The sequence below is a fragment of the Callorhinus ursinus genome, unplaced genomic scaffold (genome assembly GCF_003265705.2).
Source record: "Callorhinus ursinus isolate GAN/ISIS: 27379988/994484 unplaced genomic scaffold, GSC_fseal_2.0 scaffold75, whole genome shotgun sequence".
Taxonomy (NCBI): Eukaryota; Metazoa; Chordata; class Mammalia; order Carnivora; family Otariidae; genus Callorhinus; species Callorhinus ursinus.
The window spans coordinates 5,126,313-5,147,162 of NW_027397137.1; the positions used below are offsets into that span (position 1 = coordinate 5,126,313).

General features: G+C 60.2%; 1 protein-coding gene across 2 annotated transcripts; it reads left to right on the forward strand.

Moving 5' to 3' along the window:
• Window positions 1–1,759: 1,759 nt before the first annotated feature.
• On the forward strand, window positions 1,760–11,748 carry GATD3 (glutamine amidotransferase class 1 domain containing 3). 2 transcript variants are annotated; one of them, XM_025863464.2, is made up of 7 exons: window positions 1,764–1,975; window positions 2,274–2,326; window positions 3,616–3,729; window positions 4,417–4,536; window positions 7,859–7,951; window positions 9,876–10,032; window positions 11,190–11,748. In XM_025863464.2, the coding sequence occupies exons 1-7, from the start codon at window positions 1,847–1,849 to the stop codon at window positions 11,316–11,318; spliced, it is 795 nt and encodes a 264-aa protein (XP_025719249.1). In that variant the 5' UTR covers window positions 1,764–1,846; the 3' UTR covers window positions 11,319–11,748. The 2 variants fall into 2 exon arrangements, with proteins under 2 accessions (XP_073743182.1, XP_025719249.1); XM_073887081.1 differs by lacking the exons at window positions 3,616–3,729; window positions 11,190–11,748 and having other exon boundaries at window positions 1,760–1,975; window positions 9,876–10,287.
• The last annotated feature ends 9,102 nt before the right edge of the window (window positions 11,749–20,850 follow it).

Below are 20,850 nucleotides of genomic sequence, written 5' to 3' on the forward strand. Positions count from 1 at the left end.
ACCTTGGAGGGGGATGCCCTTTGATCCCTGGGGCTGGGACTGGACGGTGCTCTCGGGGAGCTCACTCAGACCTCCGGTGCCAGCTCTGCAGGGCCACATGGAGGAGACGAGCTGCTCTTTCCTGCCAGGCCCCGTCCCTGGTCCCTGGGGCTCGGTGGGGACAGCCTCCATCCAGGAGCAGGAAAATGAAAATGCCACCCAGCTGGGTGTAGCACTTTCCCTACAGCGGGCGGGCACAGCGTCCACTGGATCCCAGCCTGGGGCTCCCCAGAGGTGCTGCCAGCTCCCCCGGTGGGCAGTGCCAGGAGCTGCTGCCTGTGCCCGCTCCTGGGGCTCTATGACGGGGTCTGTGCACCCACGGTGCGTGTGCCCGGGCCCCTGCTGTCACTGGGGGTCTGTGCTCACAGCTACTCCCTGCAGCTGAGGCTAGAACACTGTCCCGTCTAACCAACTCCTCGCCTCTGCCTTTTTGGTAAGTTCACGTGTGCGCACTGACGTTGTCAAAGTTCACAAAAGGAACTCTCCTTTCAAGCGGAGTCTGGAGGCCAGCAGGGGGAGCCCTCAGGCCTGTCCCTCCCGGGCACCTGCAGACCCCAGCGGGGAAGGAAGGTTTCCTCCTCTCCCCAGGCGCAGCCCAGTGAGTGAGAGGCCACTGCACTTCCAGCTCCCAGTTTACTCCAGTGGACTGTTTTTACAACAACCGTGCGCCCCCTTTCCTCTATAAAAGGGCCTCCTCTGCTCTGTTCTCCTGACTTGCCTATGGTTTCAGTTTTCCTGCAGCCTCCTTTTCATGGGCTGCCATTCTCTGCTGTTTTCCAGTGAACGCATTTTTGTTGGTAAAACTGTCAGTGTTATTTGTAAGGTTAAAGCGCAGCTGAGCAGCGCCCGGAGGTGCAGACAACTGGGAGGTGGGGGCTCTGCAGGTCCCGGAGCTGTGGCCAGCCTCCTACCTGCTCAAGGCCTGGCAGGAGCAGCGCCTGCCATGGGGCTTGGGAGAGAGGCAGGCTCTTGGCTCCCAGACCTGCTGGATCAGAATCCGCATCTAGCATTACCTTCCTGAAAGCGGAGCCGACTCTGCAGGCTGTGGCCTCATCCTCATGACCCCGTGTCTCCTGCCAGCTCGCGTTCCGGACGTGGCCCTGAGGAGGGAGAGGGATGGACGGGCTGGCCCCCGGGAGAAGCCAGGATCCCCACGGGAGAATTCCCAGCTGCGGGGAAAGGAGGGAGAATGGCTGTCCCGGGTCCGTCGGGAGAGACGGAGGGGTCCGGGATGAAGGTTCAGGAATAGAGACCAGGACTGTTCCAAGCTCGTCTTCGGTTCCGACTTTTGTAATATCCCGTGTTATTCCGGCTTCCCAGCAGGATCTCTGTGCAGAGATTAACCCTAGAAGTCTTAATGGAACGGTTCCAATCTCAGTGACGCACAGCCTTGCGCCGGACTGCCCGGGGTGTCTGCCGTTCCCCGGGGGCCTCAACGGGGACCGTTTAAATGGTCTTGAACACCTGCTGGGAGTCTGAAAATTGAGAGATTAAAGGAGGGTCTAGTAATTTCTGCAGTCGTCTCCCGCGACCTGACTCCTGGGTAACACCTAGAGGCTTTCAACGGAGGAACCCCAGCTAGTACCTGAACGAACCCTCCCATCCCCTGTTTGCGACGGCGGAGCCCAGGCAGGCCGCCGGCGGCGCACGCAGCGCCTCGGGGAGGGCGGCTTGCGCAGGCGCGGCCCCGCCCACCGGCGAGCGGGCGGGAACGGCGGCCAGGCCGACTGCGCAGGCGCGGCGCACGCTGGCTCCGTGCGGGGCTCTGTGGCCGCGTGACCCTGCGACTCGCTGTCCCCGCGCGGTCATGGCGGCGGTCCGGGCCCTGGTGGCGTCCAGACTGTTGGCGGCGTCCGCGTTCGCGCCGCTTCATGCGTCCAGCCCCCGCGCGCCCCTCCACAGCTCCGCGCCGCGCCCGCGGGCCAGGGTGGCGCTGGTAAGTGGACGCGGGCGGGCCTGGGGGCGGGGCTCCCGCCGAGGTCGGGCCCCCTGCCCTCCCCCAGGCCCGCCCCCACCCCCGCCCGAGGGCGCCCCCGAGGCACGCCCGCTCCCAGGCCCGGCCCCCCTGCCCCCAGCCCTGCCCGCAGGCTGGGCCGCTCCCCCCCAGCCCCACCGCTGCCCAAGGCCAGAGCCTCCTCACCTTCAGCCGTCTGAGGCCAGCGCCCTTCTCCGCCCCGCTCCCCGGGCCCGCCGTGTCCGGGTGGACCCCCCCCTTGACCCCCGCCCGTCTGCAGGTGCTGTCTGGTTGCGGAGTCTACGACGGGACTGAGCTCCACGAGGCCTCCGCGTAAGCCGGGAAGGACGCTTTGCTTTTGCCGCGACCGTTTGGAGACCCTTTGATTAGACAGAGCGAGGGAGAGCAGGGACGCATTTGAGTCACTCGTGTGCGGCGCCAGGAGCCGCGGACAAGCCCGTTAAGTACCTTCCGTGGCCTTGTGCCCCAGAGATAAGCCCTGAACACGTCTGGTGTTCTGTTAACACCCGCTGCTTCACTTGGAAGTCCCGGGGCAGGCGTCCACATTCTCATTCGGGGCTCTGGTGTGATTTTAAGGCGGTGGGCCGCCCTGGGCTGTAGGCGGTTTCTTTGATGTGGTCTGTCAGCTGTTGCTAAGTCGTTTGTACTGTTTTTTTTTAGTTTATTAAAAAAGGTTCGTGTGCGCTGGAGTGGTAGGTGTTGTCCTGGCTGGAGTAGGTTGGGAGGGAGAGTTACGCCTGGTTGGGGAACATGCCCCTCCCAGGCGCAGGGCTGCCGGTACCCAGAGGAGCCCGAGGCCCCGCCCCAGCCTGCGGCTTCCCTCGGCTGCCCGCGTGGGCACTGGGCATGCAGTGGACTTTGGAGTGTGCCGAGCTAGTGGGCGGGAGAGGGCCAGGAGAGCTTCCAGGTGGGGGCTTGGGGCAGGGCCTTGGGGCGGGGGCAGGAGGATGCAGAAGCACGGGGTGGCGGGCGGACAGTGCGGGCACGGGCCGCGTGTGGAGAGCCCTGCAGGTCCCAAGGAGCAGAGCCTGAGGGCCAGGGTGGTGCTGGCCCTACCCGCTCATGCCCCGCACGCGCCTCCTCTGAAGGGGGACGGTGAGAGCCCCGGGTCTAGAACAGATGTGGACATGTGCCTGGCACAGAGCAGCCCTTGGGGGGAGACCTGCACATCTCTCCCCCAGCCCCCTGGCTGTGACGGAAAGGTGGGGCAGAGCAGGACTTGCACCTGCTATCCTGACCAAAGCCCGGCTCAGATCCTCCAGCCCTGCACCGATTGGCCTATGGGAAGAAGAGCACCACGAAGCAGCCTGGGAACTTAGACGTCCAGGCTGTGACCAGTCGAGTCACGTGTCCCCTGCACCCCAGTCTGTAAAGGGAGCTTGGGGACCAGCTGGGCTCTCCAGGCTAGTTCAGTGACAGAGAATCTGGATTGCGGATGCTTGGGTTATTGGCAAGCCGGCCGTAGTTTTCCGTAAAGCTAACGTGATGGTAATATACGTCAGGGGTGGATACGGGGCACTCTGCAGAAGTCCCGCTCACAGAAGCGAGGGGGTCACGCCGGGTCAGGTATGTCTCAGCCGGTCTGATTTTTTTCCGTGCAGGGTGCTGGTCCACCTGAGTCGTGGCGGGGCCGAGGTCCAGATCTTTGCTCCTGACATCCCTCAGATGCACGTGGTTGACCACACCAAGGGGCAGCCTTCTGAGAGTGAAACCAGGTGTGGGTCCTGCCCCTCTCGCCCTGGAGTGTGGGCCAGTGCCTGCTAGAAGCTCCTTGAGAACCTGTGTGCTTGGTTGCGTTGTCCTGGTTGCGGATCTGGGTGTGTTCCGGGCCGTTCTGATGCTCTTGTTGCCTTCTAATGCCTACCACAAGTCGTCCTGCCTGTGTTTCGTGACCACCTGCCGTGCGGCTCGGCTGGGACTCCTGCCTCCTGCCCCTGCTTGGGCCCCGATCTCTCTGAGCATTTCTGTCCCTGAGGCACATGCAGTCTTGGCACCCTCTCGCCCCGCCCGTCTTGCTCCGGCCGCAGGGTCCAGCCAGGGAGAGCTCTGTCTCCTGGGAGCTGCAGGGCCTCTGTCTTCCTGCCCGGACACCGGGCCACGCAGCCTGGAGGAGGTAGCGCCTGCTGTGGTTGTCCCTGGGTTGCTTCCCTCCCCCTGTGCAGTACCTGGACCTTCCCACCCCTATGCTGTCTTTTGTCAGTGCCCAGGACTAAGTGCTGCAGATGCTTCCGGGGGCTAGACTGGCTAGACTGTCTTTCCTGGGCCCCGACCTTCAGCGCACGGGCCCGTGCCTTCCCTAGGGCAGAGGACGTGTGTTCTGCTCGTGCGGTGGCCTCCTGCGCGCCCCGCTCTGCTCTCTGCACGCTGACGCGGTCCTCAGGCCTCTCTGTGTTCTCTCCCAGGAATGTCCTGACGGAGTCTGCGAGGATCGCCCGCGGGAAGATCACCAACCTGGCCAGGCTCAGTGCAGCCAATCACGACGCTGCCATTTTCCCTGGAGGCTTTGGAGCTGCCAAAAACCTGTGCGTGCTGGAGCTCTGGGGTCTCTGCTTTTCACCTGTAGCACAGCGGGGGACGGGGTGGCCATGTGAGCCGCTGCAGGGTGGTCCCAGAGCCTGCACGGAGCTGCGCTGTAACAGGACGCCACTGTAGGATGGGGCTCAGGTGGAACTTTAGCAAGACGTGGATTTTTGTCTCACTGCTTGCTGAGTGCTCTTGGTACCGGCCACTGTTGCGGGGGGTGGGGGGCGCTTCGGCGTCCACTGATCTCACCACTGTGCCGGGGGTCTTGTCCCATCAGGACCCGCGTGTCTGCACGGTGTTCCTCGCGGACACCTCCTCTTCGTGGGCCTTGCAGCAGGGAAACCGCTTTTCTGGTGGGCCGTGTGGAGGCTGGTCCTGACCGGAGGAAGGGAGTCCTTTCTTGTTTTGTTCTCTGGGTTGTTGCCATGGTAGCTGGACCTCAAGCTGTCACCCTACCGGCGTGACGTTTGGGTTTCAGGTCTTCTTTCTGTTCTCATTTCTCATTTCTCTACATCTTTCTGCCCGCCTCATAGAAATCCTCTGCGCTGGCCTCACCAGCCTGGCACATCCCCTGGTGGCTTCACCGTAGCTGGCTTGGGAAGACAGGAAGCAGCTGTACCCCATGCTTTGGGGTTCAGACGTGGACCCTAGTGGAGTAATAGACTAGACTGGGTGGGTTTCAATGGAACCCCAGCGGATGGGCAGATCAGGCTTCAAGTGGAGTGTTTTCCCTTTTCTCGGGTGAGCCGGCTGCTCTGGCCCACGCCCAGGGGCCTCTGACGGAGTGGCTGGCTGTGAACGCAGGCAGCCCGCCCCCAGCCTTCCGCCTCCCTGCTCCCTGCTCCCGCCCCTCCCCTCCCCTCCCAGATGAAGTGGGTGTGGGGTGCCGCCTGCACCCTCACCTCACAGCCTCGGCCAGCGCGTACCCCTTGGGTTTCCTTGCTGTGCTGTCTGGGTGTCCTCGAAGGTCTCTGCTCACCGCTGCCCTCTGCGATGGGCTCCTGTTCTCCCTCTCCTCCTCCCCGCTCTCGAGTTCTCTGTGAGCTTCGTGGGAACTGGCCAGGCCCTCTTCCCAGCTGCTCCTTCGTGGAGTCTCCCCTCCTGCCCTGGCACCCCTCTCTGACCTCCCCCAGGAGTTTTGTCTGTGTCTGGACCGTAGACTTTCCCCCTTACTGACCCGTGTGGCCAGCTGCCTGCCCAAGACTCGCAGCAGAATGTCCCTTCTCTGGTCAGAGCTGCTTTCCCTAACCTGGACCATCGTTCATCAACTCTGCCTCCCTGTGGACTCCTTGTGCGTAGGGCATGGGGTGGGGCAGGGTTTGAGCCAGACGCTTTGGAGCCTTGTGCTCGTTGCCCCCCACCCCCGTTTGGGTTAGTTGATGGGTGCTGTTCCCCTGCAACAGTGTCCTGGCTGGCTGTGTCTGGGTGCCCTGCACCCAGAAGTCAGGGGCAGGGCGGGCTCCCTAACGTGTTCTGACAGTTCATGGCTCCCCTCGGCCTGCAGACATCTGAACGGCTTTGTCCTGGGAGCCGTTCCCATACTCCTTCCTCCTGCTGGGAGTCCTCCCTCCCCCTCACGTCCACTTTGTCTTCCAAGAACCAGCCTGTCGGGCGAGCTTCCCTTGTCACTGGCTCCTTCATGCGCCCCTTGGCAGTAGATGGCAGAGAATGGCCTGCGTTGGCTGGGCTTGATGCTGCCAGGACCAGGGTCTCTTCCTCGGGAAGATGAGCCTTGTCTCTGATCATTAGCACCATCCCTGGGGTGAGGGCACTGCAGGGATCTGCTTGGGTTGTGTCCGCGGTACGGCTGACCACCCACACGCGGTCGGCTTGCAAGCACAGGTAGGAGGTGCAGCGGGTTGTAGGCGGGTCTTTGCTCTGCATTCAAGGGAGCGGTTGCCTTGGGTCAGCGCTCATGTCTGTGAGCTTAGTCTTCCTCGGGGGAGGCTGTGGCTTGTGGTCACTTACCTTATTCCTCCTGACCTTTCCAGAAGACAGGCCAGCTTGCTGTGGTTGGTCTCCTTAGCCGTGGCTACTGTGGCTGTTGGTCGTGCTGTGTGCACGCAGCAAGGAACGGCAGGCGAGTTCGCTGGGGACAAGTTCCCCGTGGGAACTCGCTCTCTCCTGTTTGGGGCCTCAGGCTTGTCCCTGCGCTGTTTCCCCCTTTCACGTGTGCTTCCCGAGAGATTCCCGTGTGGTTGTATTAAAAATCTAACCAGGGTGCCTGGCTGGTGCAGTTGGTTGAGTGTCCAACTCTTCGGCTCAGGTTGTGATCTCAGGGTCGTGAGATGGAGCTCCACGTCGGACCCCGTGCTCACTGGGAGTCCGCTTGAGGTTCTCTCTCTTCCTCTGCCTCTGCCTCTCCCCTCTGTGCGCGTTCTCACTCTTTGTAAGATAAATCTTTTTTTTAAAAAAAGGAAAGTCTAACCAGATGGAGGCCTGTTAAGCTTGTTGTTCTGTGTTTTGTGTTTTTCACAAATGGTGTGGCTTGTTGGTGGCCCATTAACCACCTCACGGCTACATGCGCAGATCCCGTCGGGTAGACGACCCAGCTCCGATGGACAGTGGTGGTTTCCAGTTCTCACTTTTGGCCTGACAGCTTTTGGGGGATATAGTTGACTTGTATCTAGAGGGTGAACTGTGATACGTTTGGCCGTGCGGGCACACCCTGAGACAGCACTGCAGGATGGCAGAGCTCCATGGCGCCCATGCGTCTCCCGGGCCTGTTCCCGCGACACTGCAGTAGTCGGCCCAGGACGGAGGCGTCCACACGTGCCCAGAGCAGAGCCAGAGTGGGGCTCTGGATAAAGCGCGTGTACTTTGGGGTTGCCTCCCAGGGAGGTGCCGGCGTGTAGCCGGTGGGAGGGGAGGCCGTCCAGACCCCTGAGCTGTCCTCGTTGTGCTGAGGGAAGCCGCATCTCATCTAACTGCATCTCTTTCTTCTCCGTGGATTGCGTGTCACGGCTTTTAGGCCCGTGGCATGTCTTGCTGCCCCTTAGCTTATGGAGCAGACCTCTGAGGACCCCTTGGGTGTGGCCCACTGCCTGCGCCCCTGCCGGCTTTGGTTCGCTCGGGGATCGGCTTCCCCACCTCACCTCTCTGCTGCCCCCTTTCCTGCTGTGCTTGCTTCTTTCTGCTTTAAAAAGTGGAAAAAATTATATATGTAATTATGTGAAAAACCACGCACGTGCACGTTAACTGCTTGTCTCAGGTGCTGGGGAGTTAGCGGAGCCATGGGTATGTGTCCAGGGTGGGGTTGGAGGCTCCTCAGGCACATACACCCCCAGCTGTGAGATCTGAGGATGCCTCTTCTTGTGGTAGGAGCACGTTCGCCGTTGACGGGAAAGATTGCAAAGTCCACGAGGACGTGGAGCGCGTCCTGAAGGAGTTCCACAAGGCCGGCAAGCCCATCGGGTATGTGGCGGGGGGGGGGGGGGGCCGTGTGGCCTTAAGGTTGTTTTCACTCGGGCTTCACGCGCCGTCACAGGTACCTTCCAGCTTGGAAAGCTCTGTGGTCCCGGTAATTTGTCCTGGTGACTTAACAGGAAGGAGAGCTTCCAGAAGGCTCCCCAGTCAGTCCTCCCCTGACCCCAGCCTTTTCCAGCACCCCTTCCCCTTGCCTGGCATCTGCCCGCCCGTCCTCGCTCGGGGTGGGCTGGCGCCAGTTGGCCCTCAGTGCCGTTCCCGCTGCCCTCCTGGGGCGGCATGCTCTCTGCGCGCCCAGACTCAGCGGCACGGCCTCAACTCACCAGACCCAGGCTCGTCACACACGGCCTGCGCTGACCTCCCGGCGGTTACCCACGCTCCCGCGCTGACGCCGTGGGTTGCTCGTCCGCGTGAATGCACTGCAGCGTGGAGAGGGGCTCGGCTCGGGCCTGCTGGTTCGGGAAGCCCCCTCAGCAGCTCTGCTCTGCTCGACACACTGGAGACAGTGGGGTGCGGACGTGGGAGCATGCCGGCCTCCTGACAGTCGTGTGAGCAGGGTCGTGTTAGGACGGTTCCTGCGAAGGTCACTCGCCAGGGGTCGTGCCCAGTCACTGTGCGGGAGTCCCCTCCCCACGGAAGGCACCGGCCTCGGCTGCATAGGCTGGGAGCACGTCTGCTCGGAAGAGCCGAGCTGCCCAGGGAGTGGGTCACGGCGCCGCCACCGGCCTCTCCCCTTGCTGGACGCAGTCTCTGGAGCAACACCCATTTATGTGGGTGGGCGCCAAGGAGGACCCTGTGTCGGAAGCACAGGTGGGAGCGAGGGGTCTGGTGGCTGTGCTGTCTTGCTCGTGTGTCCCCTGAGCTCGGGCCTACGTTTGCGACTCGAGAGCAGGGCTGATGGCCGCAGCGCCGTTCGCATGCATCCCGTGCTGGCTGCCAGGTGTCTGTGGGCTTGTGACGCGGGGCACTTCAGAGACACTGGGTTCAATCACTTTTTACCTACTTGGTGGCAGAGGAAAATTTTCTCCCACAGGTTTCTGAGCACGTCATCTTGGGTGTTGTGAAGTTTGAAAGAGAACATAAGCGTGTTCCGACCTTACTTTCTCATGGCTCGTTGGAGCAGTGTGTCCGCAGAGCCGTTCCAGTGGGCATGGGAGAAGCAGGCAGGCCGTGCTGCAGATGAGCCAGGGCAGAGGGCCACTGGCAGCGTGTGTGCACCCCGGGGGAGGGCAGGGAGGCCCGGCTGCAGCCGTGTGGTGGTGCCACACGCGTCCCCTGAGCGCGCACTGCCTGCCGCGGGCGGGGTCCCAGTGCAGGGTCTGGTGCTGCTGGTCAGCAGGGCCTCCTGGCCGGAGCAGAGCCTCATAGGAGCCCCGAGGGTGAGCGCCGGCCACACAGCCCCGCACGCGCCCCAGGAGTGAACCGCGAGGCTCAGGCACCTTGGGAATGGCCCGTGTGGGTGTAGTGGGGCTTGGTGCTCTCCTGGGAGGGGGCCCTTCACTCCTGTGATGCCCAGCACACCCATGGGTCCCATGAGACTGCTCTTGTACTCTCTCCAGAGAAGTCAGTGCCCTGGGGTTAGCTGTTGCTGTGTGAAAAGCCACCCTGAAACTCAGGCCTAAGTCCACTGTTGCCATCCGAGCCCATCCCTGCGCACAGCATGGCGGGTGGCCTGGTGCCCTCTGGCCCCCTACTCCATGGCCAAGCCTGGTCCCCGGGTGCCCAGAGCCTGCAGCACATGCGGGGAGCGAGCTGAGGCTCACTCCTCGCTCTGTGGGCTCAGTGGATACTATTTGTTCTCATCCTCAAGGTCAATTCCGTTCCTTCAGTATTCCCTGCTGCGCCCCGGGCCCGGCGGCCACACGTGCTCTCTGAGCCGACCCATGTGCCGACCCTGTCCCTCACTTTTCAGCTTGTGCTGCATCGCTCCCGTCCTGGCAGCCAGAGTGCTCCGTGGCGTCGAGGTCACCGTGGGCCACGAGCAGGAAGAAGGCGGCAAGTGGCCCTACGCAGGGACTGCGGAAGCTATCAAAGCCCTGGGCGCCAAGCACTGTGTGAAGGGAGTGACCATATCCTTTCCGGCAGCCAGCGTGGCAGTGGCATGTGGTGCTGGGGACCCCTCCTCTGACCCTTGGGGACTGCCCCGGGCAGGCAGCCTCTTGAACTAGGACTGCGTGGCCGGGGGCCTCTGGGAGCAGGTGCGCGACGGGCGTGGCACCCAATGCCATGACGTACCGGTCCCCAGGCCGTGTTTCCGAGTTGGCCCGGTGGATGCTTGCTGTGTGCGGCACACCCCAGGCCTGGAGCTCTGCTGGGCTGCCTCGTCCGGCAAGCCGACAGCCCGACGGCTTCAGGCTCGATGGGGACGATTTTCTGGCCGGGAGGGGAGGGAGCATGCGCCGCAGGGTGGGGGGAAGCTGCAGAGGGAAGAAGTATGGTGGGGGGTGGGGGGGTGGGATGGCTTGGCTGGAAGCCCCTGGGCGGTGCAGATGGGTAGCCATCCCCGGTGGCCTTGTTGGCCCCTGATCGTCCCGCGGGTGCCCGAGTGCTGTGCGCACAGAGCCTCGGGCCATAGGCCGACCACATTCCGGGTCCACAGCTGGATGCAGACTCTCCACATGGGCCAGAGGTGAGGAGCGGAGGGTGTGGGAGACGCCGGGACACTCTGGGTGTCTGCCTCGAAGGTGCCTTTCTCCTCTTGCACACGGTTTCGGGTGAAGGGTTCCATCTCCCTCCCGCGCGGAGTGGCCAGCGGGGCCAGGCCTGTCACTGCCTGGGGTCTGGGTGACCAGGACAGGGGCGCAGCTTGTGTAGAGGGAGGGTCCCAGGTTGGGCTGGCCTCTTGCCGTGGACGAGCTCTCTGGTTTACTTTCTTGATCGGAAGAACAGAGCTGCTTTTGCCCGCTCCAGGGTTGCTGTGGGGCCCAGGCCGGCGCTCGTGCGTGTGCAGCCCAGGTCTGTGGGTGCGTCTGGGTCCTGTGGGCTGGGCCGCCCTGGGGCGTCTTGTGAAGCCAGCGCTCTGCTCGCTGAGGTTGGGAGGACTGCATCCTCCAGTCGTGAGCGCAGGCAGTACGGGACGGGGCCCCGTGGGCAGAGACTGCAGCAGGAGGAAGCCCTGTTGTGAGCTGCCTTGAGAAGGGGCTTGGGGCGGGGGCTGGGGTGGATGCTTCACGCCTGCAATCCTCTGGTCCTTGCTGGGTGACGTTTTCCCATAACTTCCGTGCACGAAGCTCACGTGGACCAGAAAAACAAGGTGGTCACGACCCCGGCCTTCATGTGCGAGACGGAGCTTCACCACGTCCACGACGGGATCGGGGCCATGGTGAAGAAGGTGCTGGAACTCTGTGCAAAGTGACCGTGCCGCGAGCCCTGCGTCCTCCACCAGGTGGAGCTGGTGGCCTGTTTTCCCCGTGGCTTCGCTTTTCCTTCTGTAGGTATTTTCTGCCCAAAGAGGCATCCTTGGGGCCAGGGATGGATCCGTGTGTGGCATTCCGTCCACACCGCGGAGGCTGGACTCCTTGTGTGACCTGAGGTTAAAGTGGGGCCTGCTTTTTGAGGAAGATAATTGGGAGACCCGTCTCCCCACTGCCTCACGTTTGGCTGGCCTTAGGATACCTGGTTTTGGGAGGAAAGAATTTTTTTGAGTTTACGAATCTAGTACTTAGGAAATCGAATTATCATGCTTTTTGGCAATTGAAAGTTCTCTAATGTGGAGTAAAAATGTACTAAAATGGGAAGGGGGTTGCACCGAGGCCAGGGAGAATAAACTGCCTTCCGGACGGACACTCTGCCGGCTGCGTGTGGCGCCTTCTGAAGCTGGTGTGTGAGGTGCGTGAGCGAGGTTTCTTGCTTTCCAGGAAGGAAGGGACGTTGCAGACGCTCAGCCTGTCGGGTCAGCCTGCTGGTAGGGACTGTCGGGTTGGTCCCAGGCCACGAGCCACAGCCGACGTGAGGTGATAAAAAAGCAGCACCGGCTGATGGTCCTTGTGTGTGTGCTTCTCTGTTTGGGGGGAGACGTCTCAGGTCTCAGCCTGAGTGTGGCGCGGGCTTCACTCGCTGTAGCACATTCCCCCTCCGGCCCGCGTCCCGTGACCCCCGGGGATGCCCCCACACGCAGCTGCCGGGGTCCACGTAGCGGGCCGTTTAGTCTGGGCCTGGGAATGGGGCGCAGAGGCCCAGGCCCCCCACCCCCCGCTGCTGTGAGAGGTAAGTGATGAACCTCCTGGTTTTCGGACCTGTGGGCGGGGCAGTAATGCCTGATGCCATGCCGCCCGGCCCCCCAGCCCACCTGGTGTCTGGGTCAGCTGGCCTCGACATGTCTGACCTTCCACGGGAACTCTGTTCTCTGGGGACCTGCCTTCCCCCCCGCCCCCTGGCAGCAGGAACCCCCTCGGCCCACCTGCAGGCACCAGGATTGCCCTTGCTCTGGGCAGCCTCCCAGGGCCCGTCGGAGGTCAGGTCACTGAGGATAGCCGTCTCCTTCCTAAGAAACTTGTCTGTCGAAACCCTTTTTGTGTGTGTGCACGTAGGGAAGAGCGCCTGGGTCCCAAGCGTGCAGCTCGGGGAGGTGTCACAGCAAGTGCAGCTGGGACCAGAGGGCAGAGGGTCTCCCCGCCCCGCCAGGCCCGAGCGCTCTTGGCTCCGTGCACAGGGAGCCCTTGCTGTGTGGCTTTCGTCTGTGGACGAGTTCTCCCCAGCGGGTCTCTCCACGGGCTTTCCCATGTCACGGGAGCACTGCCTTTACGAACGTTCTTGTAGGTGCCTGGGCACGTTTCCGGGCACGTCGGGTGCTACATCCAGGTGTGGGCTTCTGGACTGTAGGGTGTTTGGAGCTTGGCTTTAGTGAATAAGGTGCTGCACTGCACAAGCGCCCCCAGCCACCCCCGGCCAACGTGGCGCTTGGGCCTGGCGGACCTTCTCCGTGTCCTGATGGCCACCTAGCAGGTGTGGATGGTGTGGCCCTTGGTTTTCTCTGGTGTCTCCCTGATGTCTGCTGTCTCTAATCACCTTTTTGTTGGTTTTTTTCTGCTTTTTGGTTGTTTGCTTTGGTGAAGCACGTGTTCGGGTTCTTATTCATTATTGGAGGTACGTGTGCGTTCCCGGTTACGTGTCCTCCGTCAGGTACGTGGGTCATGCGTGTTTTCTTCCATTGGCCTTTTCTTCTTCGAGGGGGCCTCGATGAGCACATTCTCCTGGCTTCTGTGTAGGCCCGTCCACAGCCGTTTCTGGTGTGTGCTGTTCTGTCGAAGATAACTTTCCTCCCAGGTCAGGGAGGCTTTCCTTCCCCGTGTTCTCTGTTGTCTGCCTTCCACCTTCACGTCAGTAGTTCATCTGGAAGCTGCGGTGATGAACCCATCTGCTCTGCAGTTTGATTTCTTCTGGAAACACCAGGGGACGTGCCCCCGGAGCAGAGCGGCGGTGTTCAGCGGCCCAGGAGCCGTCCCCATGTGGCCGTGCGCCCTTGGGAAGTGGGGCCCTGGGCAAGGGCAACACTGGCACCACCCAGAGCCCCCACCTGCCTCCACTCCCTCGGGGGTCTCCGCAGGGGCATGGGTGATCTCAGGCACTGTGGGGCACAGAGCACCTGACGGCAGAGCCGCGCTGGAGAAATGGCAGGCTGACTGGGTACCCCCCTTGCTACGCTTCCCGGGAAGGGGGGGTGAGCAGAGAGGGAACGGGGAGACGCACGGACAAGTCCCCACAGGAATGCTCGGTGATGGGGTAGATTCGCGCCGTTGTCCATCCTGTAGCTTTTCAGGCAGATGAAGCATCTGATCGTCCAGTTCGGAAGGGCACATGCATGTCTTGCTTTCCTCCTTAAAATCCCACGGCAGTGACAAGATTCAGTGATGCTAGTGCGCATGGCTTCCAGAGCCCGGAGGCACCTGCACCTCCTCGCTGAACTGTTGCAGCAGCCCTGGGGGGTGGTCCTGACTGGCCACAGTGGAAGGTCCAGCCGGAAGACCGGCGCTAGAGCCTGTGCTCAGGAAGTAGATCTGAAGCGTTGGGAAGGCCCAGAGGGTGGCCGCAGCAGACCAGAGCCAGACGGAGTCGGTCACTTATTTGTTGGTGACGATTGAGTACCTCCTGAATGCCAGGGGCTGTCCCAGAGCTTGGGGTGGGGGGGGCGACGGGTGCAACAGTAGATTCTGGGCTGAGGCTGGCTGTGTGTAAAGAACATTCCAGATGGAGGCCCAGCAGGAATGGCTAGAAAGTTAGTTCAAGGGCATCACGGGCATGGGGCGGCAGAGGATACGGGTGACGTGCCTTGTGTCCGTGACAGGACCGTGGATGGAGGTCCCTGGAAACTTGTGAACATGGAGGCCGGGCCGAGGAGCATGCTTCTGTCCTCTGAAAGAGATTGTAGAGAATTAGTATGATTTCTTCCTTAAATATTTGGTAGGATTCACTAGTGAACCCATCTGGGCCTGGTGTTTTCTGTTTTGAAAAGTCATTAATTATTGACTCAATTTTTCTTTAATAGATATAGGCCTCTTCACATTGTGTCTTTTAAGGAGCAGATCCATTTCAGCCAAGTTACCAAATGTATGGGCATCGCGTTCTTCGTAGTATTTGTTTATTATCCTTTCAATGTCTATGGATCTGTACTGATTTTTCTCGAAGAGTCAACTTTTGGTCTCATTGATTTTTTTTTCTATTTCATTGATTTCTGCTCTGGTTTTTATTATGTCTTATTTTTGTTTGCTTTGGATTTATAATGTTTTCCTTTTTCAGATTTCCTAAGGTTATTCATTTAGATCTTTTTTCGTTTATAACATATGCATCTGATGCTGTAAATTTTCCTCTGAATACTGCTTTTGCTGCATCTCACACATTTTGATTAAGTTGTATTTTGATTTTTATTTAGTTCCAGATATTTTTAAATGTCTCCTGAAACGACTTCTTTGATCCATGTGTTATTTAGGAGTGTGTTGTTTAATCTCCAAGTATTTAGGGATTTTCCAATCACCTCTCAGTTGCTGGTTTCATTCTCCTGTGGTCTGGGAGCAGACGTTGTAGGGTTTCAGTTCCTTTAAGTTTGTTGAGGTGTGTTTATGGCCGAGAACATGGTCTGTCTTGGTGAGTGCCCCGTGTGAGCTTGAGAGGCATGTGTATCTTGCTGTTGTTGGATGAAGTGGTCTGTAGATGCGCATTATGTCCCGTTGGTGGATGGTGGTGTTGAGTTCGATTGTGTCCTTCCTGATTTCTGCCTCCTGGATCTGTCCTTTCCTGAGACCGGTGTTGAAACCCCCAGCTGTAACGGTGGGTTCATCTGTTTCTCCTTGCAGTGCTGTCACCCTTTGCCTCACGTAACTGACGCTCTGTTGTTAGGTGCATATATGTTAAGGACTGTTACATCTTCCTGAAGGATTGACCCTCTTGTTACTACGTAATACTGTTCTTTATCCCTGGTAACTTCCTTCGTTCTAAAGTTGCTGTGTCTGAAACTAATAAAGCAACTCCCACTTTTGATTAGCGTTAACATGGCATATTTTCCTTTATCCACTTACTTTTAAGCTAAATGGGCCTGTATTTAAAGTGGGTTTCTCGAAGACTGCATACAGTTGAACTGTGTCTTTGATCCACTCTGACGGTCAGTCTTTCCATAGGTGCGTTTGGACCATTGACGGTCACAGTGATGACTGATACTGTTGGACTAATGTCAACCACACCCGTGACTCTTCTCTGTTTGTTGCCCTTGGTCTTTGTCCTGTTTTTGTCTTCCCCTCTTTTTCTGCCTTGCATGGTTTTAATTGAGCATTTTATAGGGTTCCGTTTTCTCTCCTTTGGTAGCGTATCATCTAAACTGCTTTTTCACTGGTTTTCGTTGCTGCCCTACAGCCTGCAGTCTGTTTACAACTAATCCACTGCTTTCAGATAACAGCGTGTCAGCTCCCAGGTGGTAGGAGTGCCTTCTGGTCACGTGGTGGTCCTGATTCCTACCCCCGTGCCTCCAGTGTCCCTGCTGCCACGCACTTCCTTACCTGCAAGTCGTGATCATTGACTGACTTCGTGCCTGTTATTTTGAATGAACTGCTGATCAAGTAAGAATAAGAAAAGCAAGTTTTTACTTTTTCTTCACTTACTCCTTCCTTTATGTGGATCTGAGTTTTTGGCCCGCGTTACTTCTCTGAGAAGAACTTCTTTTAACCTTTCTTGCGAGGCGGGTCTGCTGGCCAATCCCCTCAGTTTTAGTTTGAGAAAGTCTTTGTTTCTCCTTCACTTTTGAAAGACAATTTCACAGGGTGGAGAAATCTAGGTTGGTGGGTTTTTTTCTCTCAGCACTTTTGAGTATTCACCCTGCTGTCTTCCCGCTCACATGGTGTCTGAGGAGACTTTGGAAGTCATTCTGTGCTCCTCGAAAAGGTGTTTTTTTTCTCCCAACTTCTTTCAAGACTTTATCTTGCTCTTCTATGGTGTGAATATGATAGGCCTAGCTGTAGATTTTCGGCGTGTCGCCTTTTACCTGCTCTATGCTGAGGGCTGTTTGGATTACCCCGGCAGAGCAGACCGTTCTGGAATCGGCCCAGCAGAACCTGCAGTGTGTTCTCTCTGCCGCACTTCTGCAGGGAGGTTGTGTGGCTTTGGACGTTCTCACTGGTTCTCATCAGATCTGGAAGTGCTCCGTGTGCCTGCCCCTTCCTCTGTGTGAGAAACGAGTGGGCGGGCACCGAGGGAGGGACGTGCTGATCTGGGATGGGCGCTGCAGCTGTGCTGGCCAGGCTGGGTGGGAGGCGGGTGCTCCCAGAGACAAGCGGGCAGGAGTGCTGGAGGCCCCGCCCCGAGAAGCTGGCTGGGGTGTCCGAGCTGCACCGGTGATCACAGGGGCACGAACAGCCCCGGGAAGACCAGCCCAGATGGTGGACTCACAGAACTGTGAACAAATAAAATGATGTTTAAAGCCACTAAGTTTTGGGGTAGTTTGTTACTCGGAAGAGGCAACTGGTAGACCTCTGCCCAGGCTGGGTGGGAGGCCTGTCCAGCAGGCTGCCGGCGGCGCGCGGTCTATGCCTCTGGCCGAGCCCCATGGGGCTGGGTGGGACCATTCTTGCTCATCTCAGGGCCGAGCCCCCCGCCTGGAGCCTGGTGTGACGTAAGCCCTGAGTTGGCACCTGTGGGCGGCACGAGTAGATTCATGCCAGCGCTTTCGCAGCTGCCTCCGATGAGCCTTTCCTCTCACTAGTCTGCCCGGCAGCAGGGGCTGGGATCTGGAAGGGGGCCTGGGGAAAGTCGGCAGGTCTCACAGGCACCTGCAGCTCCAGGTGGGTGGTGGCAGGACGTGGCTGGGGTGTGGGAGAGGCCGGTGCTCGGGCGGTGCCCCGCAGGACGGTTGGCTGCAGCTCCCGGAGAGCGTCAGACCTGCCCAGGTCGGGCTGGGCCTGCCCCCCACCCCCCGCAGCCTCGGGGGGGCCCGCGGCTGGGTGGGCATCGGGGCTGCGTGGCACAGGGGTCCCTCTGCTGCAGCTCTGGGCCGGGCTGCTGTCTCGTCAGCCTTTCTTAAACGTTCTTTTCTCTTATTGTGGTAAAATATACATAACATGAAGTATATCATTTTAGCTATTTTAAAACATACCTTCAGTGGGGTAAGTACATCCACACTGTTGGCAGCCGTCCTCTCCAGGACCTTGGACGCCTCCAGGGTCCACGTCATCTTCCCAAGCTGGGATTCGGTCCCGGGAAAGCGCTGACTCCCCACCCCCACCCCAGCCCCTGGCGCCCCCACCCGCTCCGTGTCTGAGTCTGCTGCCCTGGCACCTCGTATGAGGGGCCCACACGGCATCCGTGTTTGGTGACTGGCTGACGTCCCTGAGGGCGATGTTCTCAGGGTTCACCCGCGTTGTCGCAGGTGTCAGACTACCCTTCCTTGGATCGGCTGGATAACATTCAGCATTTTGTTTGTCCGGTCGTTGGGGGTGGGTGATGGACACTGGCTGGCCTCACCGTTCGGCTTTGTGCCCAATGCTGCTGTGAACGCACGCGTCCTGATGCCAGGTAGCTGACCGCTTCTTTGGGGGACGGGCCCAGAGGTGGGATTGCTGCATCGCGTGGCGGTTCTGTATTTGATTTATTGAGGCACCCTGCCCTGTCGTGTACAGCGGCTGCCCCACTGCATTGCTGCACACCTCCTTGTCCCGTTCCGATAGTGGCCAGCCTCGTGGGTGTGGGGTGCTCCTGGGGGCTTCTTGCTGGGCCTGCACTACAGTGCTCCCCAAGAAGCCACTTTTGACCTCGCGGGTCACTTCTCAGTGGTTGTGCTGTCCCTGCCCACGAGCTCTGCTGGACACCAAGTGACCCGGAGCCCCAGCTGTGACCCTGTGTGTATTATTCATTTCTTTGTAGAGCGGCTGCTGAATGTGGGGTCCTCCAGGACGGCAAAGACTCCTTCAGGAAGCCTGGCTGGACTCCCATCTGAGCTCACCCCGGGTGTAAGCATGCAGGGAGCGTGCACGGCTGGTGCTGCAGATGCTGGGGCGGCCGTGGGACTTGTGGGAGAGGTGTTTGTGAGGGGCTTCAGGGGGTCCCGGATAAAAGCCACAACCATCGTCCAAGAGAAAAACAGGTTTTTGGTGGGGAAGAAACACCCTAGGCGTTGGTGTGCTTGGGGTCCACCTGTGTGTGCAGGGGGGCTTTCTAGAACAGGCATCCCCAACGAGGCAGGCCCGGCTGCCCCAGATGCCTGTCCAGGTGGCCGTGGGGCTCTAGTCAGGCCCCGAGCCCTGTGTTCTAGTCACGCGTGTCCTCTGGGGAGCAGCTTTGGGAGCCAGGAGCGTGTTGCTGGGGATATCGGAGAAGGTGGCAGACGTCCATCTCTGATGACAATAGACTTGGTGAAAGCTGGAGCCCTATAGGGATCCGGGCTTATGCCGTAGTCAGCTGGTGCCACTGGTCTGTGTTCAGAGCCTGTGCCCGAGGCCACCGGCAGCGCTGCCCAGGACTCAGGGCGCCTCTTGTTTCCTGGGTGGTGTTGACCAGGGGCCTGGCTCCTGATCCCCGCTCAGTGGCACCTCGGGCAGGTCCCGAGACTGCCGTGGCCATAGAGAAGCGGAGGTGAGAGCTTGCACTCACGGGGCTCCCGGGGGCTTGGGGTGTGCGTGGCGGTGTGTGCACATGTGTGTGTGGGTGTGTGTGTGCGTGTGGGATGTGTTACACACACGTGCAGGCATGCAGGGGTGAGTGTGTGCGTGTGAGCCTCTAGGATGGCGTCGGGCAGATGCCAGCCCACAGGCTCTGCGTCCACGCTGTGTGTATTGATTACTTTGCAATATGAGTCTCCTTCTTAGAAACGAGTGAAGCCCCAGGAAAACGGGCACCGGCCAGTCATGTGGAGACCCGGACCCGTGGCCCAGCTCTACAGAACCATGCAGGGGGCAGCAAGGGAGAGGGACAGTGTGGATGCCGCTTCTGACCACAGGGCTTTGCTGTGGCAACAGCAGGCCGGGCCTCCCACCCCCCCTCCACCTTGCTCGGAAAAGCTTTGGGCAGTTCCTGGGGCCCCTACTCTCCACCTGGAGGGGCAGAACTCAGGGGGACTGGAGGTGCTGAGCAGGAAGCCAGAAGGGTCCTGACGGGCACGAGCTGGGGGCCTGCTTTGGAGTGTCTTTAATTCGTGGGGACGAGGGCGGTGGCCCAGGGCTCAGGGGCACCCAGGGTGGTGGGCCTGCCCTGTCCACGGGCTGCTGCAGAAGTATCCTCGGCGGCCTCCGGCACCCTTCCGTCCAGTCGGTTCTGAGGGGCAAGTGGGGTCGCACCCGCATCGGTCCTTTGAAAACCGCGACTCTGCAAACACAGATGCCCTCAGGGGTCACAGTTGTCCCGCGTCCACTGCTGAGACTCTTTCCAGGGAGACCTTGGAGTTTGCTGTGCGGGCTGCAGAGGCTCCGATCCTGGCCCTTGGGCCCAGCAGGTACAGGCCTTGTTTTACGCGCCGGTCAGCCTTAGGGATCCGCTCACACTTGCCTCCCCTCCCTTAGGCTTTCCAGAACCTTCCAGTTCCTGGGTCCCCATTGCTCACGTGACCACGCTTCCCCCAGGGCATGCCCTCATGGGCCAGGCACTGTCCATACTTGATGCCGCGGACTCTTCACTGCACACCTGTGACACAGGCGCGGCGCTTCCCTCCGGCCGCCGTGACAGGCCAGCTCGGACTACACGGACCTTCGTCCTCGCCGTCTGGAGATCACGGGGGCCAGGGCGTTTGCTGGAAGCTCTGGGGCTCCTTGGCTCGTGGAAGCATCTCCCAGTCTCTGCATCGTCCCGTGGCACCCCCTCGTGTGCCTGCGTCCACACCTCCCCGTGGTATCAGCAAACCAGTCCTAGTAGATGAGAGCCCACCCTAGTGACCTCATTTCAGCTTCGTTGCGTCTGCAAAGACCCTGTTTCCAAATACGGTCACTTCCCCAGGTGCTGGGGCTTAGGATGCCGACATGAACTGGGGCGGGGAGGGACACATTCCATCGCAGGAGGCCCTAGGATCTCGTTCATGAGAGAGAAACTGAGGCGCAAAGTGAGAGTCCCGCCAGAGGCCCCACAGCTCCAAGGAGAGGTGCTCTCTGTGCACCTCCCCTGCCGTGGCTTCCAGGCCCTCCTGGGTCGCGGAGGTCAGGGGCTGTGCTTGGTCCTTGGGCAGCCTGCACGCTGTCTGCTGCTCTGGCCCTCGGGTCCCCCGTGGCTCCGGCTGAAGGTCGTGCAGTCAGGGCTCCCCTGAGATGACATCACTTCAAGCTCACGGGCCTCGAGTCTGTTCAGAGTCTCCCAGGACCCGGGAAGCTCCTCAGAGGCCCAGCCCCAGGCCCTAGGCCCTCTGCTGCTGAGAAGTGGGGCCGGGGGCCCTCCGTGCACCACCGACCCCCGGGCGCCTGACCGCTCTGGACCCCACTCTGTTCCTG

Bases quoted from the DNA above. Each gene is read 5' to 3' on its own strand.
- GATD3 (XM_025863464.2), top strand. From the start codon at position 1,847: ATGGCGGCGGTCCGGGCCCTGGTGGCGTCCAGACTGTTGGCGGCGTCC. The intron at 3,730-4,416 runs GTGTGGGTCCTG...GTTCTCTCCCAG, and splicing joins CCTTCTGAGAGTGAAACCAG to GAATGTCCTGACGGAGTCTG. The intron at 10,033-11,189 runs ATATCCTTTCCG...ACTTCCGTGCAC, and splicing joins ACTGTGTGAAGGGAGTGACC to GAAGCTCACGTGGACCAGAA.